The sequence below is a fragment of the Carcharodon carcharias genome, chromosome 6 (genome assembly GCF_017639515.1).
Source record: "Carcharodon carcharias isolate sCarCar2 chromosome 6, sCarCar2.pri, whole genome shotgun sequence".
Classification (NCBI taxonomy): Eukaryota; Metazoa; Chordata; class Chondrichthyes; order Lamniformes; family Lamnidae; genus Carcharodon; species Carcharodon carcharias.
Genome location: NC_054472.1, coordinates 7,138,780 through 7,153,697, shown reverse-complemented (window position 1 = coordinate 7,153,697; position 14,918 = coordinate 7,138,780). Strand labels below are relative to the sequence as shown.

At 44.6% G+C, this 14,918-nt stretch overlaps 1 protein-coding gene across 8 annotated transcripts in view; it reads right to left on the bottom strand.

The window, feature by feature from the left end:
* col14a1a (collagen, type XIV, alpha 1a) overlaps positions 1 to 14,918 on the bottom strand; it is a 220,022-nt gene that overhangs the window by 88,097 nt on the left and 117,007 nt on the right. For 7 of the 8 annotated variants that reach the window (XM_041190009.1, XM_041190011.1, XM_041190014.1 and 4 more), the window contains 5 exons: positions 14,036 to 14,187; positions 10,572 to 10,701; positions 8,273 to 8,395; positions 7,232 to 7,381; positions 5,399 to 5,515 (listed from right to left, as the gene is read on the bottom strand). In XM_041190009.1, coding sequence (XP_041045943.1) covers positions 5,399 to 5,515; positions 7,232 to 7,381; positions 8,273 to 8,395; positions 10,572 to 10,701; positions 14,036 to 14,187 — 672 coding nt within the window. The remainder of the gene's footprint in view (positions 1 to 5,398; positions 5,516 to 7,231; positions 7,382 to 8,272; positions 8,396 to 10,571; positions 10,702 to 14,035; positions 14,188 to 14,918) is intronic. The other variant, XM_041190012.1, reaches the window with a different exon arrangement.

The following is a 14,918-nucleotide window of genomic DNA, read 5'->3' as shown; positions in this document are numbered from 1 at the left end:
AAGATCACATGATCTCTAGTAACCAATAGGAGAGTAGCATGAGCAACCTCTGCAGTCAGTGTAGAGATAGAGTTGGAGTTAAAAGCACATGTGTAGTTGCTGCTGCTGAGTATACTGTAAATAAACTTAATGCTTCCACCCAAAGAGTGTCTGCAGATCAACTCTATCATTAATAGCACAATTTGGCCACCCTACAACAAACTAGCAACAAGGATAAAATAGGATTGAACAGAAGAAATCAATTTAGAAAGAAATCGGCACTGTACCTCACCCAGTGATTGAAAGTAGCAAGCTCCATTAGAATTGAAGAAGTTATCCCCTCTCAAAATGCCATCATTTGGGAGAATTGATTCTTTTAAACCAGCCATAGGTGATTGGTCTTAATAGAAAGAATGCCCCATGTTCTTTTTTCAAGCAAACGAGATTACGGGGGAAGAGAAGAGGCGAGCGATCCTCTTGAGTACTTGTGGGAGCAAAACCTACAATTTGATTTGAAGTTTGACGGCACTCAGTGCCCCAGATTCAAACAAATTTGATGAATTGGTGGACCTTCTGAAGGGTCATTTTCAACCCCAGCCCTCAGAGGCTTAGGTTTAATTTGTGAATAGTGCTCCAGATGAGACAATTGCAGGCCATGTGGCAAATTTGAAGTAGCTAAGGGAACTACGGAGTTCAGTACAACTCTGAATGACACACTCAGAGATTGTTTCGTGTGTGGTGTGAAAGAGGACACTATTCAGAAAAGATTATTGTCCAAAGTGAATCTTGATTTCAAGAAGGCACTAGAGATAGCGCTGGCCATGGAAAGCGCTGTAAGAGATTCACAAGCTATACAGGGTGAACCAAATGGCGCCATTGTCCATATCGGACAGGAAACCTCAAGAGAAAGTGGCACAAAAAGAGAGACTCTGCTGAGAAGTGGAAGCTATCCGAAGAATAAAGAAAAATAACTTAGCAGCAAAATGGAAGAATAATTTTAATAGAGGTGGAAACAAGCAGTTTTTTTTAGCAATTTACAGTTTAAAAAAATCGAATGTTACTATTGTCACAGAAATTGACATATAATGAGGCAGTGCAAGGAAAGATTCAAACTTGTAAACAAAGCTTGTAAACAAAAGAAGAAGCCCAATGAAATCTACAATGTAGAAGAGCCTGAAACAACAAATTCAGACATTTACTCATTGTTTAATCTGAAAGTTGGAAAGACAGAACCAATATTTGTCCCAGTGAAAGTAAATGGCAAATCTGTTAGAATGGAAGTGGACACGGGAGCTTCCACTACAGTAACTGGGGAACATACCTTCAGATATCTGAATAATGGTGAACATTAATTAAGCTTGGAATGAACAGTGGCCAAGCTAAAAACTCATACAGGTGAAGACATTCATGTAAAAGGCATAAGCAGAGTAACTGTCAATTATGGGAGCTAATCAGCAAAGCTACCAGTGTTGGTATTGAGAGGCAGAGGACCAAGCCCTCTAGGGTGAAATTGGAAAAGGGAAATCAATCGTGAGTGGCCACTGAGATTCCAAAAGGAAGTTGGAAGTGTTCCTGTTTCAGAAAAGGAGTGTGTAAGGACTCAACAAGCTGAAGAAACGCAGGCTGTCTTAAGCCAAAACCTGGAGGAACAGCTGAAGAAACTCAAAGAGACCCTGCTTGATGGCAGAGTTCGAGATGAGGTGAGCAACCCTCACAGGGAAAAAGAAAACCTGTTAAAAGACCTTCACACATGACAAGATTCCCTCAGGTCAAAGTTTGTACCTCTGGAAAAGTATGAAGAGAAACAGGAAGAATTCAGCATCTAACTGAATAAACTGAAGAATGAGTTGGCAGAGAAGACACAACAATGTTCAATTTTCCAGGAGGCAGCAAACAAATACAGAAAAGAGATGGAAGAGCTGAAGAATCAGCTAAATGAAGCCAAAGAGGCTTTGGAAGCAAAAGTTGCAGAATTTTCCATGAGGCAGACAGATGATGAAATTCTGGGAGTCTCAGCCACTGAGTTCAGACAAGTTGAGCTTCCATCTAAGAGAAGTCTGGCCAATAGTGAAGTCAAAAAGGAAGCTGAGATTAAAGTCTGTGTGAGAAAGAAGGCACGTAGAACGTAGATACAGAAATACTAATAGGGCTTAAATTCTGGCAACATACGGACACACTTTCATACATAGGCCTGGCAATCAAATCATAAACACTGATGCCCTTAGTCGTTTGCCTTTACAAGAAAATGATGAGCACTTCCCAGCTCCACAGGAATTTGTTTTACTGGTATTTTTCTTAGATTCCTCACTGGTATGTGCTCAACAGATCAGAGACTGGACAATTCGGGACCCAGTCCTATCCCAGGTACGAAAACAAGTGCTACATGGTTGGTCACAGGAGCCTGTATCTGATGAAATTAAACTGTACTTCAACAGAAGACATGAAATAACCAGTCAGGATGGCATCTTATTGTGGGGAGCACGAGTGATGGTTCCTCCAAAGGGAAGGGAGCCACTTTTAATTGAACTACACAGTGCCCATCCAGGGATTTCCTGAATAAAGACCATAGCACGCAGCTATCTGGTGGCCTGGGATGGATGGTGAAATAGAGAGTTTAGTAAAGCACTATGTGCAATGTCAGCAACTGTAAAAGTTGTCAGTGACAGCTCCATTACACCCATGAGAGTGGCCAGGTAGACCCTGGGTGTGGTTAGACATTGACTACATTGGACCTTTCCTGGAAACAATGTTTCTGCTCATTGTCGACGCCCATTCAAAATGGTTGGATGTATATGAGGCGAAGTCACCAACATCGGCCGCTACAATTGAGAAACTACATCAGAGTTTTGCCATTTACAGACTACCAGAAGCAGTCGTTTCCGATAATGGCACGGCATTTATGAGTGCTGAGTTTCAACGGTTTATCAGCCTCAAAGGTATCATTCAAGTGAAAACTGCACCGTACCACCCTTTGTCAAACTGACTGGCTGAAAGGGCAGTTTAAACATTCAAGGCAGGCATGAAAAAGCCCACCTTAGCAACCAAGCTGGCACGCTTTTGTTTTCATTACGGGACTACCCCCCACACAACAACAGGTGTCTGGAGTTGTTGTTGAAATGCCATCTCAGGATAAGATTGAGCTTAGTAATGCCGAATTTAGAGGGGAAGGTGGAAAGGAGTCAGGGAAGCCAGAAAACTAGACGTGACTGGCATGGTCAGGATGGAAATTTACCGTGGGAGAGCCGGTATATGTGAAAAACCTCAGGGAAAGACCAAAGTGGTTACCGGGTGAAATAAGTGCGGTGGCTGGACCTCTATTGTACCATGTGGAGGTGGAAGGCTGGATCACCCATAAACATGTGGACCATTTAAGGAAGAGAGAGATAAATCATCAAGGTTTGGTTCCACCAGTGACCATGACCGGGTCTGCGTTTCCTGTTGAGGATACTCAACGCAGGACCGATATGTCTGATGTTCCTGTGAGAGTTGAGGATACAGAACTTCAAGTGCCCACCCCGAAGCACCTGATGTTCAGGCAACTCCGGAAAAGGAGGTTCCTGACAAAGACTCTGAAGTTGTGGAGCTGCAACATTCCAGATGTACCAGGAAACCACCTGGAAGACTAAACCTGTAAATTCCTTACTCAGTGTAAATATTACGCTGTCTTGAAAAGTTTGTACTTGTAAATATAATATGTATAGCTGAGTTAAAGGGGAAGGGATCTAGTAATTACGGTTTTATTTATTGGGTAATGTACCCTGACGAATAATACTTGTTAGGAAAGATCACATGATCTGTAGTAACCAATAGGAGCATAGTGAGGGCTACTTCAGCAGCCAGTGTAGAGATGGAGTTGGAGTTGAAAGCACATGTGTAGTTGCTGCTGAGTATATTGTAAATAAACTTAAAGTTTCCACCTAAGAAGTGTCTGCAGATCAACTCTATCACTAATAGCACAACTCAGCCAAGCTACAACAGCTGCTTTATAAGTTCACCTCTGTAACTTTAGCATTAAGAATTGGGGCAGGCTTAAGTGCCAAGCAATTTAAAGTTGCTGCTTGTCTGCTGAATACAGATTGTTACTTTGGAAAAACATAGTTTTCCTGTGTCAAGTAATTAACGTCCAAACTTCAATGCGAATGCATTCCCGATGTTACGAAAAGGCATGAAAGACCCTGAATCGGACCCATTCATAGGCACTGAGCAGAAATTTGATCCCCACTTTCACGAATTTGCTGTGTCAGCTTTCTGGGCATCTGGCTCATGTTCAGACTGAAGCAATGACTCAACTTCAACCACACAATAAGGTGCAAATAGATGGGGACTGCACTTGGAGAATTGGCTCTGACACGTGTTCATTTTCTTTTATTCAATTCTTTTATACAGGCTAAACACTCGTTCAAATATAGTTAAGCTCAAAGTCGCTATTAACAATAACGGCAGATGAATGCTGAATATGACCCTTGTCTAACTTCCTGCCAGTTTCAATCTACTCTTTAATCTGTATCCAATCCAGAGGGAACTGGGTATAAACTTGAAAAAGAAACATTTGGATGGTTTAAGTGGATCACTCCTTCAAAGAGGCACAGGCACAATGGGCTAAGTTATTTTATTCATTTTTGGGGTGTGGGCATTGCTGGCAAATTAGGCCAACATTTATTGCCCATCCCTCACTGGGTAGACGGTAGTGAGCCACCTTCTTGAATCGCTGCAATCCGTCTGGTGTAGGTACACCCACAGTGCTGTAAGGGAGGCAGCTCCAGTATTTTGATCCAACGACAGTGAAGGAACGACGACATAGTTCCAGTGACTTGGAAAGGAGCCTGCAGGCGGTGGTGTTCCCATGCATCTGCTCCCCGTGTTCATCTAGCTGGTAGAGGTTACAGTTTTGGAAGGAGCCTTGGTGAGTTTCTGCAGTGCATCGTGTAGATGGTACACACTGCTGCCACTGTGCATCAGTGGTGGAGGAATGAAGGTTGAAGGTGAAGGGGTGCCAATCATGCGGGCTACTTTGTCCTGGATGGTGTCAAGCTTCTTGAGTGTTGTTAGAGCTGCACTCATCCAGGCAAGTAGGGAGTAAATGGCCTCATTCTGCGCTGTCTGATTCTATGACGGAAGGAATTCTTTTACAAATCCTTTCTGTGGAAAATGGTCAAAGAATCCCCAAAATTAAGGTAACACCCTAACTATGATCCTTGTACACAGTCTTGACCACGTCATCTTTTGAAATTGCTCTATACTCCTGTCTCAATCACCAACCAAGTTATATCCACCACTTACTCCTCTCCCAAATCTCCGCATCCTCCTATTTTCACCGTCCTCTGTGGGAAGAATCTCCCCTAAATTGGCAGTGTGTGCCCTGTATATATACTGAGCCCTCTGGAAATACAGCCAGTGCAACTGGAGCTCTTGTTCTTACCTCGGAGAGATTCAATGACTATTCTGTAGGTCATGGCATGTCTATGCAGCTGCCAATGTGCACACATGCTGGTCATTCGGACTTGGTACGGGGTAAGATTTGTCACGCCGAGGTACACTGCAGGAGACAATGAGAAGAGTGTTAGGTGTCAGCGCACTGAATGTGACAGCGGATCTCACACCAAGAAAGGACTTGCATTGCTATATCGCCTTCCACCATTTCAGAATGTCCCAAAGCGCTTTACAGCCAATGAAGCACTTTAGACGTGTAGCTATCATTGTATCATGGGGAAATGCAGCAAACCAATTTGTGCACAGAAAGCTCCCAAAAACAACAACCACCAGATCATTTGTTTTAGTGACAGTGGTTGACAGATACCAGGAAACATACAAAACGGGAACAGAAGTAGGCCATTCAGCCCCTCGAGCCTGCTCCGCCATTCAATATGCACATGGCTGATCTGTTTGTTTTTCAAATTCCACATTCCTATCCACCCCCCAATTACCTTTGGTTCCCTTGCCATACAAGAATCTATCTAACTCCACCTTATAAATATTCAGTGACCCCGCACCGCCCCCCCCCCACCCCGTCCACCGCATTCTGAGGCAGAGAGTTCCAAAGTCGCACAACCCTCCGAAAGAAAAAGATTTCTCCTCATCTCTGTCCTAAAAGGGCAACCCCTAATTATAACACAGTGCCCCCTAGTTCTGGACTGACCCACAAGAGGAAACCTCCTTTCCACGTCCACCTTGTCAAGGCCGTTCAGGATCTCATACACTTCAATCAAGGGAAAGCTCCACTGCCCTGCTTCAAATAATGCCCCGGAATCCTTTATATCCATGTCAGAGCGCAGGAAGGACCTTCCTTTAAGGTCACATCTGCAAGACAGCACTCCTTCAGTGCTGCACTGGGAGTGGCAAAGCTGGAACTTTTCCTCTGGCATGGGATTTGATCCAGTGGCCTCCTGATGTAGAGGTGAGAGTGCTACCCACCGAGCCAGGGCCAGCATCAGCAGCACCGACAGACGCCACCAGAATGTTCACATGATGAAGTAGCTGCGGTATGGAACAGGTATGAACCACTGCCGACATCTATCCTCTACACCTGTAGACATGACTAGGGGCAGATCCACCTATACTCCAGTTCCCAGAATACTCTGTAAAATCCATCTCCATAGGGTGGGAATTCAAAAGTAGTTGTTTACATTTGACGATATTTATTAATTAACCTTTACTGATAGTTACAAAGTAGAGTCACGAATATTGAACCATAAATGGCCACGGCTGGAAGAGTAGCGGAAGCAGATTCAATTGTAACTTTCAAAAGGAGAATTACATCAATACATGGCAAGAGGGAAAAAAACATTAAGGTCTGTGGGACAAGAGTAGAGAGGAGTGGGATTGAATGGGACTAATGTAAGGAGCCAGCACTCACAAGATGGGCTGAATGGCCTCCTTCTGTGCTGCCTGATGCTAAATTCAATGTTTCAAGCTAATGTCAGTGGTTTGTGTGTGTTTCTCAAACTGCCAGTAATTCTGTCAAGGAAAAGCAAATCTCATCTTTCCTTTGGCTGGTTTGTGTGCTCAGGAACTGTAATTCAATGGTTTAATGCAACTTTGATGACTCTAAGGGTAACTGTTGAGAACTATAAGTTCAATAAAGGGGAGGGGGGGATGGGGGAATCTCTCCAATTACCAAACACAGAACAAGAAGGGAAGTCATTATTTCTTTGACAGAAGCCTTCAATCAGCACAGACCGGGGCTGATCCAGATTAAACTTCATGGAAAGCAACAGAGTTGATGGTACTGAGGGTGAGTGAAAATAGATCTTACACGTCTTGGCTCTTCCAATGAGTGCGTCACTGGAGCCAGTGGAGTATGTGGCAAAGAGTTTGACGATATATTCAGTGCCGCTCAGCAGGTTGAGGATTACCATTGTGTTCACATCATCTCCCACGAACGTGTCCAGTGTAGGACCTGGTGCTGAATTCAAACAAAAAGAAAATTCACCACAGGTTAATTTTATTTTTCCAAATTTCCTGCTATTGATAAACCAGCAACAGTTTTGCTTTACTCTCGGCTGCAGGAAATTCAGATGTTTATTGATGTATCCGAAGCTGCTTGTTAGCAGTTCAGAATAGCAGTGGACTGTCCTGGAACACTGTAACAGATATAGTTTTAGTGATAAATATATCCAAGCCGGCAGTAATATGCGTTTCATATAAGAACATGAGAAATAGTTGACTGTACAGCCCCTCAAGCCTGCTCCACCTTTCAATAAAGGTCAAGCTGAAAATCTACCTCAGCTCCGCTGTTCCGCCGTACCCCAGCACATCACTTAATTCCCTCGGTAGTCATAAATCTATCGATTTCAGTCTTGAACATACTCAACGATGGAGCATCCGCAGCCCTCTGGGGTAGAGAACTCCAAAGATTCCCAGCCCTGTTAGTGAAGACATTTTTCTCCATCTCAGTGCTAAATGACTGATCCCTTTCTCCTGAGACTATACCCCTAGTTCTAGACCCTCCCGCCCGGGGCAAAAAGCTCTCAGCGTCTAACCTGTCAATCCCTCTCAGAATTTTATACATTTTGATGGATCGCCTCTCATTTTTCTAAACTCCAGAGAATACAGGCCCATATTCCACTCAATATCGCCCCATAGGATAATTATGCCATGGCAAGGATCAGTCTTCCTTCTCCTTCTAAGGTAAGTATATCCCCTCCTTGGGTAAGGAGACCAAAACCTTACACCGTGAACAGATATACAGAAATGACTAGATATTGTCAGCACAAATCCTGCTGGGATCAAGCATTTTCGTAATGGAAAGAAATGTTCGCACCAGTATCACTGATCAATAATGAGAATGCAATACCCGAGGCAGATGTGTAAACCACTCTGTAGCCCATTGTTGCTGATGGTGGAGGGTCCCATCTAATTCGGAAACGATTGTACCATTCCTCTGAGACACGCAGGTTGGATGGTCCAGAAAGTGGCACTACAACAAAAAGTAACAGTTATTTATAATTCTATATTCTTTCTAAATGTGCCCTTCAAATTAATAAATTGTTTTAAATTCATTAGTTCATTATGGCTCAATGAGTCAGAAAGTCATGATTCAAGTCCCACTTCAGAGATTTGAGTATAAAATCAAGGCTGACACTCCCAGTGCAATACTGAGGGAGTGCTGGTCTGTCAGAGGGACCGTACTGAGGGAGTGCTGCTCTGTCAGAGGGCCCATACCGAGGGAGTGCTGCTCTGTCAGAGGGTCCATACTGAGGGAGTGCTGCTCTGTCAGAGGGCCCGTACCGAGGGAGTGCTGCTCTGTCAGAGGGTCCATACTGAGGGAGTGCTGCTCTGTCAGAGGGTCAATACTGAGGGAGTGCTGCTCTGTCAGAGGGTCCATACTGAGGGATTGCTGCACTTTCAGAGGGTCCATACTGAGGGAGTGCTGCTCTGTCAGAGGGTCCATACTGAGGGAATGCTGCTCTGTCAGAGGGACCGTACTGAGGGAGTGCTGCTCTGTCAGAGGGACCATACTGAGGGAGTGCTGCTCTGTCAGAGGGACCGTACTGAGGGAGCGCTGCTTTGTCAGAGGGACTGTACTGAGGGAGTGCTGCTCTGTCAGAGGGACCGTACTGAGGGAGTACTGCTCTGTCAGAGGGTCCATACTGAGGGAGTGCTGCTCTGTCAGAGGGTCCATATTGAGGGAGCGCTGCTCTGTCAGAGGGTCCATACTGAGGGAGTGCTGCTCTGTCAGAGGGACCGACTGCCAGATGAGATGTTAAATTGAGACCCCGTCTCCTCAGTAAAAGATCCCATGAATTGATTTTGAAGAAGGGCTTTTCTTATTTTCGGTCTCTTCCCTTTCTTTTTACACTCTTCTGATTTTTTCTTCCCTATCTCTCTCTCTCTTTTATGTATCTCATTCCTTCCTTCCTTTCTCTAAATGGAACGTGGAGCCTCAGGTACAACAGGATAACAAAGCAGGTTAGAAGCGAGCGCAGGCCATGTTAGGTTAAGATTTCTTCTGAAATTGAGTGCGTTTATCAGGCATGATTGCACCATGATTGTTTTCCAGGTCTAGTAACCCAGGGGCCTGGACTAATGCTTCAGAGACAGGGCTTCAAATCCCGCTCGGCAGGCATGGGGAATTTAAATTCAGATAATTAAATAAATCTGAAATTAAAAACTTAATCTCAGTAACGGTGACCACAAAACTACTGGGTTGTCTGCAAAAACCCAAGGGGGCAGAATTTTCCGGTCAGCGTGTGGGGGTGGGCCATTAAGGCCATTGGGGGACCAATTGAGCCACTTGAGAATGCAACCTGTCCGATGTTAAGGTTGGCGGGGTGGGGGGGGGGTGGGGGGCAGGCGAAAAGCCCAAGTGACCTTTGCACTTTTCAGGAAACCTCATCCACGGGTGGGGTTTATTAAACGAATAAATTAATTTTCATAAATATGAAAACACGCCCCCACTCATGTAACACAGTCACAGGAGAGGACCTGTTTGGATAAATTTTAAAATCAATTCTTTCATTATTTTAATCTCCAGTCAATCTCCTTGAGGCAGCTCCAAGCTCTCCCTCCTCCCCCACCCCAACCAACCACCCCACCACCCCCCCCCGCCCTCCCCCCACCAGCCCGCACAGGTAGTGCTGAGTGCTACCGGCCACGTGTTACGCTGGGCGGGCCTTCATCGGCCTGCTCGTGTTAAAATGGCAGCGCGGAGCCGATCGTGGGCAGCACTCCGAGGCCCACTCCTGCCCAGCCTGCCTGCCACAGGAAAAATCCTGGCCGTGTGGTTCACTAATGTCCTTACCCAGTCCGGCCTACAGGTGGTTCCGGCCCCGCAGCTCTGTGGTTGACTCTTAAATGCCCTCTGAAATGGCCTAGCAAGCCACTCGGTTATTAAGAAGGCAGTTCACCACCGTTTCCTCGGGGCAATGAGGGACGGTCAATAAACACTGGCCATGCCAATGACCCTCAGATCCTATGAATGAATTTTTTAAAAATTGCAATTTTGTTGCACCATAAGGGTCCACGAGGGTCACTGATCCAATGTATAAGAACATAGAAAATAGGAGCAGGTGTAGGCCATTTGGCCCCTCAAGCCTGCTACTACCATCCAAAGGATCATGGGTAAAATGAGCACAAATTATTGCTTCACTTACACGTCTTGCCATTAACAACGAGAGTGCTGCCTTCTCCACTGGCATAGAGTGGTGTCACAGAAATTCTATACCAAGTGTCCGAGAGTAGAGGCTGGAGCACGAGGTCATTCTGTCTCCCAGGAACTACCACCTGAATGAAATGGGTTGTCAGTAAATTCTGTTGGTGTACTGAACATCACAACATACATGCAAAACCTACATTTAGATAGCACCTTTAACATATTGAAACATTCCAGGGCCATAAATCAGACAAAAGAATTGACTTCAAGCCAAAGAAGCGGATGTTAGGATAGGTGGCCAAAAGCTTGGTCAAAGAGGCAGCATCTTAGAGGAGGAGAGAGAGGTGGAGAGGCTCAGGGAGGGAAATCCAGAGCTCTGGATCCAGGCAGCTGAAGGCACGTTTATCAATGGTAGAGCAATTCAAACCTGGAGTGTACAGGAGGGGAGCATTGGAGGAGTGCTGAGCTCTAAGACGGTTGTTGGCTGGAGGAGGTCACAGAGAGAGGGAAGGGCGAGGCCAAGAGGGGATTTCACCATGAGGATAAGAATTTCAAAAATGAGGCATAATGCCAGACAAGACAGAGGAGTGACTGGTAAATGAAACTTGGGTCATCGGACTGATATGTTAACTCTGGTTTGAATTTTCACAATGAAGGGGAACATCTCCATTGTTATAAAAATGGCGGAAGAGGCCAAAATATGGAAGACCCACCCTGAACACAGCACCTACCGTCTTAACCGGGGTGTGGTGATGGGGGGGAATGGACCTGGTTGGGATTTGCCATGCGTGTTTCACGGAGGAACAGCCCACATAAGACAGCAGCTGCCTCCAATCCTGTATGATTTTCATTAACCAGGAGTGGGAAATGTGACTTGTGCAGATTAGACCTGGCAGGAGTAGATCTAAACTGTGCAGAGTCTTTTGGAAAGATGAAGTACCACTTTTGAGAGGTAGGGTACACCTTTGGATATGGTCCCAGGGCAAATTTGGAAGTGGTAAGGTGCCCTTTGGGATTATTAAAATTAGACATGAGTGTGCGTAAAAATGCATAATCTCATTGGAACTGTCAAAAGTGTCAAAGGCAACTGTCAACCTGTCAATGAATTTAAAACTCCTGCCCTTTAAGTCATTGAAAAAACTGTGTAGAGTGTTTAAAAAAAATCATTGCTTGCAGTTGCGGTCTGTCTGTTTACATAAACCTGACGGTCCTCATTACCGGATTTGTGCTGCAGGATTGATTTCATAACCTTCCATTATCACAGTGGGGTGCCTTCCATTTCACAGTTTGATTGACATCTCCAAGTGGTTATCAACTCTTTGAAGTGAAACTATGAATTCCAATGCTTGTTTTTATAACGGATTAAGCACTTGAATAAAATATTTGTTCTACAAGTGATTATGTCGGTGAATAAATAAAAATGTAGTGAACGGATTTTTATGAATGAGTGTGTTGTTTTTTAAAAAATAAAGTCCGCAATAAACACATAGAACTTTGTTTTGCTCCTGAGGTCTGTCCATGGTGGATACTGGGTGAGTTGGCATAGTAGGTAAAGGTGGTAGGTGGGGGTGCATGGGTTGGCACTAAGTTGGCTTGGGGGTTATAAAGGCCAAGGGGGTGGGTAGAGGGCCATAAGTTGGCATGGGGGATATAAGGTTATGGGGGTGGTTGGAGCGACATATGTTGGCATGGAGAGTATGGGGAATGTGTGGGGGGTGATGGTGGGTGAGGGGGTTGTGAGGGGTTTGGTCTGTTTTTTGTTTTAATGCTTTTTTAAAGTCTTTGACAAAACGCTGATGCAGCAAGGCCAAGCCCGCCTCTGCACCCGGCAGCCTTTGCACTCACTCTGGGGTCGCCTCGTCCCACTCCCAGAGAACCCCGCCACCCCTTAATTAAAATCCCAACTTCCCGGGCACTTCTGGCTTTGCAGAGCCAGAAAATGTCCCAACTTTATGCTTCTGGCCTAGAACTGAAAATTCAGGCTCTGTTCCAATCCACTGTCTGACCGGCTGAGTTTTTCCAGCTTTTCTTTTGTTTTTTATGTCCTCAATTTATTTATGGCATTGAAAAATGCAGCGTTGACATCTGACATGAAAGAAGATTGGTCTTGGAAAAAACATTCTCACCTTTATTAGCCTGTTTTGCACACAACTTATTTCTTTTGCAATTTTCTAAAATACTAGCAGCCAATAGCAGGGCCAAAATTCAACTATTTTTTAATCTATTAACCAAATTGATTTTACATTGGAGTAAAAGTTCCATTAATAATTCAGTCATCTCCACTAGTTAATCTGACAAATAAACTATGGTGTTCACATTCAAATCCTGACTTCAGACTAAAATGTTGGGTGAAAATGCACACCCTGCTTGAAGTTCTGGTTTTGGTTTTGGTTTTGATTTTGAAGTTCTGGCCTTTGTAAACCCACAAAAGCACAGCACAGAGCCATCGAATCAAAGAACTGTTATAGCACAGAAGGAGGCCATTTGGCCCATCATGTCAGCGCCGCCTCTCCGAATGAGCAATTCACTTAGTGCCGCTCCCCCGGCTTCTCCATGTAACCCTGCACATTCTTCCTTTTTAGATAGCTGTCTAAATCCCTTCTGAATGCTTCGATCAAACCTGCCTCCACCACACTCTCAGGCAGTGCATTCCAGACCCTAGGCACTCGCTGCGTGAGAAAGATTTTCCACATGTCGTCTGCTTATTTTGTCAATACTTTAAAAACACAAGGACACCAGAATTAGGAGTAGGGGTAGGCCATTCGGCCCTTTGAGCCTGCTGCACCATTCAGTAAGATCATGTCTGATCTGATTGTGGCCTCAAATCCACTTTCCTGCCTGTTCCCCCATAATCCTCGACTCCCTTGTCGATCAAACACCTGTCTAACTCGGCCTTGAATATATTCAATGATCCAGCCTCCACTGCTCTCTGGGGAAGAGAATTCCACAGGCCAACAACCCGCTGAGGGGAAAAAAATTCTCCTCATCTCAATCTTAAAGGGAGGCCCCACGTTTTTAAACTGTGCCCCCTAGTCCGAGGTGATCGTTTTATGTTCTTTCTTCCCTTCTACTTCTTGACTATCCAGTATTCTTGGGATTTTTTTTTTGTGTCTTCTACGGTGAAGACAGACGCAAAATATCTGTTCAATGCTTCCACCATTTCCTTGTTTCCCGTTATTACTTCCCCAATCTCACCCTCTGAGAGACCAGCGCTCACTTTGGCTACTCTCTCCCTTTTTACATAATTCATGGGTTTTACCAGTTTTCAGATAGGATGGAACAAGTGGAGACTGTGAACAAAGCAGGTAATCAGTAAATACTTGGCTTGTGTGAGGCAGCAGAGAGGACTTTCAATGTAACCAATAAAGACGCTGTTCCCCAATTTTCAATTGTAATTTACCTTACATTTTGCAAATGGTAAGGACACTCCCATTCCTAATAAAATGTGTGAAAACTTATACAGACCATGCTTACCGCTTCTTCTGCCCGATCTCCTTTAAGAGTTACGTAGGACACTCTGTACTGTGTAACGAAGGAGTCAGCAGGGTCCCAGGACACATGTAGGCTAAATGTGGTTTCATCGCCCACATCCAGGTTTCTTATTCCAGATCGAATAACTAGATCAGACGAATCATAGCAAATTGGAAATCAGAGTGATTATGTGATCATATATGCACTTTTAGATCATCAGTGTTTAAGTTAACCTTTTTAGAACAATAACCGCAAGTGGCATTTTATGAATCAGCAGAATAATTCTCATCTCACAGATTTTAATCGTTCTTGCTTTAGGTGCTTGCAAAGAAATGCTGTAACAGTACTTAGGCCTGGGGCTTCCGCTTGGTTCTGTTATTTTACAGTACAATCCATCCGAAGAGTTGTATAGCATCAACTCATTTGTTCTTTGCTATTTTGTTTAAACAGATAGTGAAAGCTGCAGCTACAGCAAATCTATAGATCATAAGAAATAGGAGCAGCAGTAGGCCATTCAGCCCCTCGAGCCTGCTCCGCCAGTCAATAAGATCACGGCTGATCTGATTGTGGCCTTAACTTCACTTTCCCGCCTGTCCCCCATAACCTTATCCCTTGTCAATCACAAAACTGTCTAACTCAGCCTTGAATATATTCCATCACCCAGCCTCTCTGGGGAAGAGCAATCCAACGCCTAACAACCCTCTGAGAGAAGAAATTCCTCCTCATCTCTGTCTTAAATGGGAGACCACTCATTTTTAAACTGTGCTCCCTAGTTCCAGATTCCCCCATGAGGGGAAACATCCTCCCAGCATCTACTCTATCAAGCCCCCTCAGAATCTCATGTGTTTCAATAAGCTCATTCTTCGAAACTCCAATG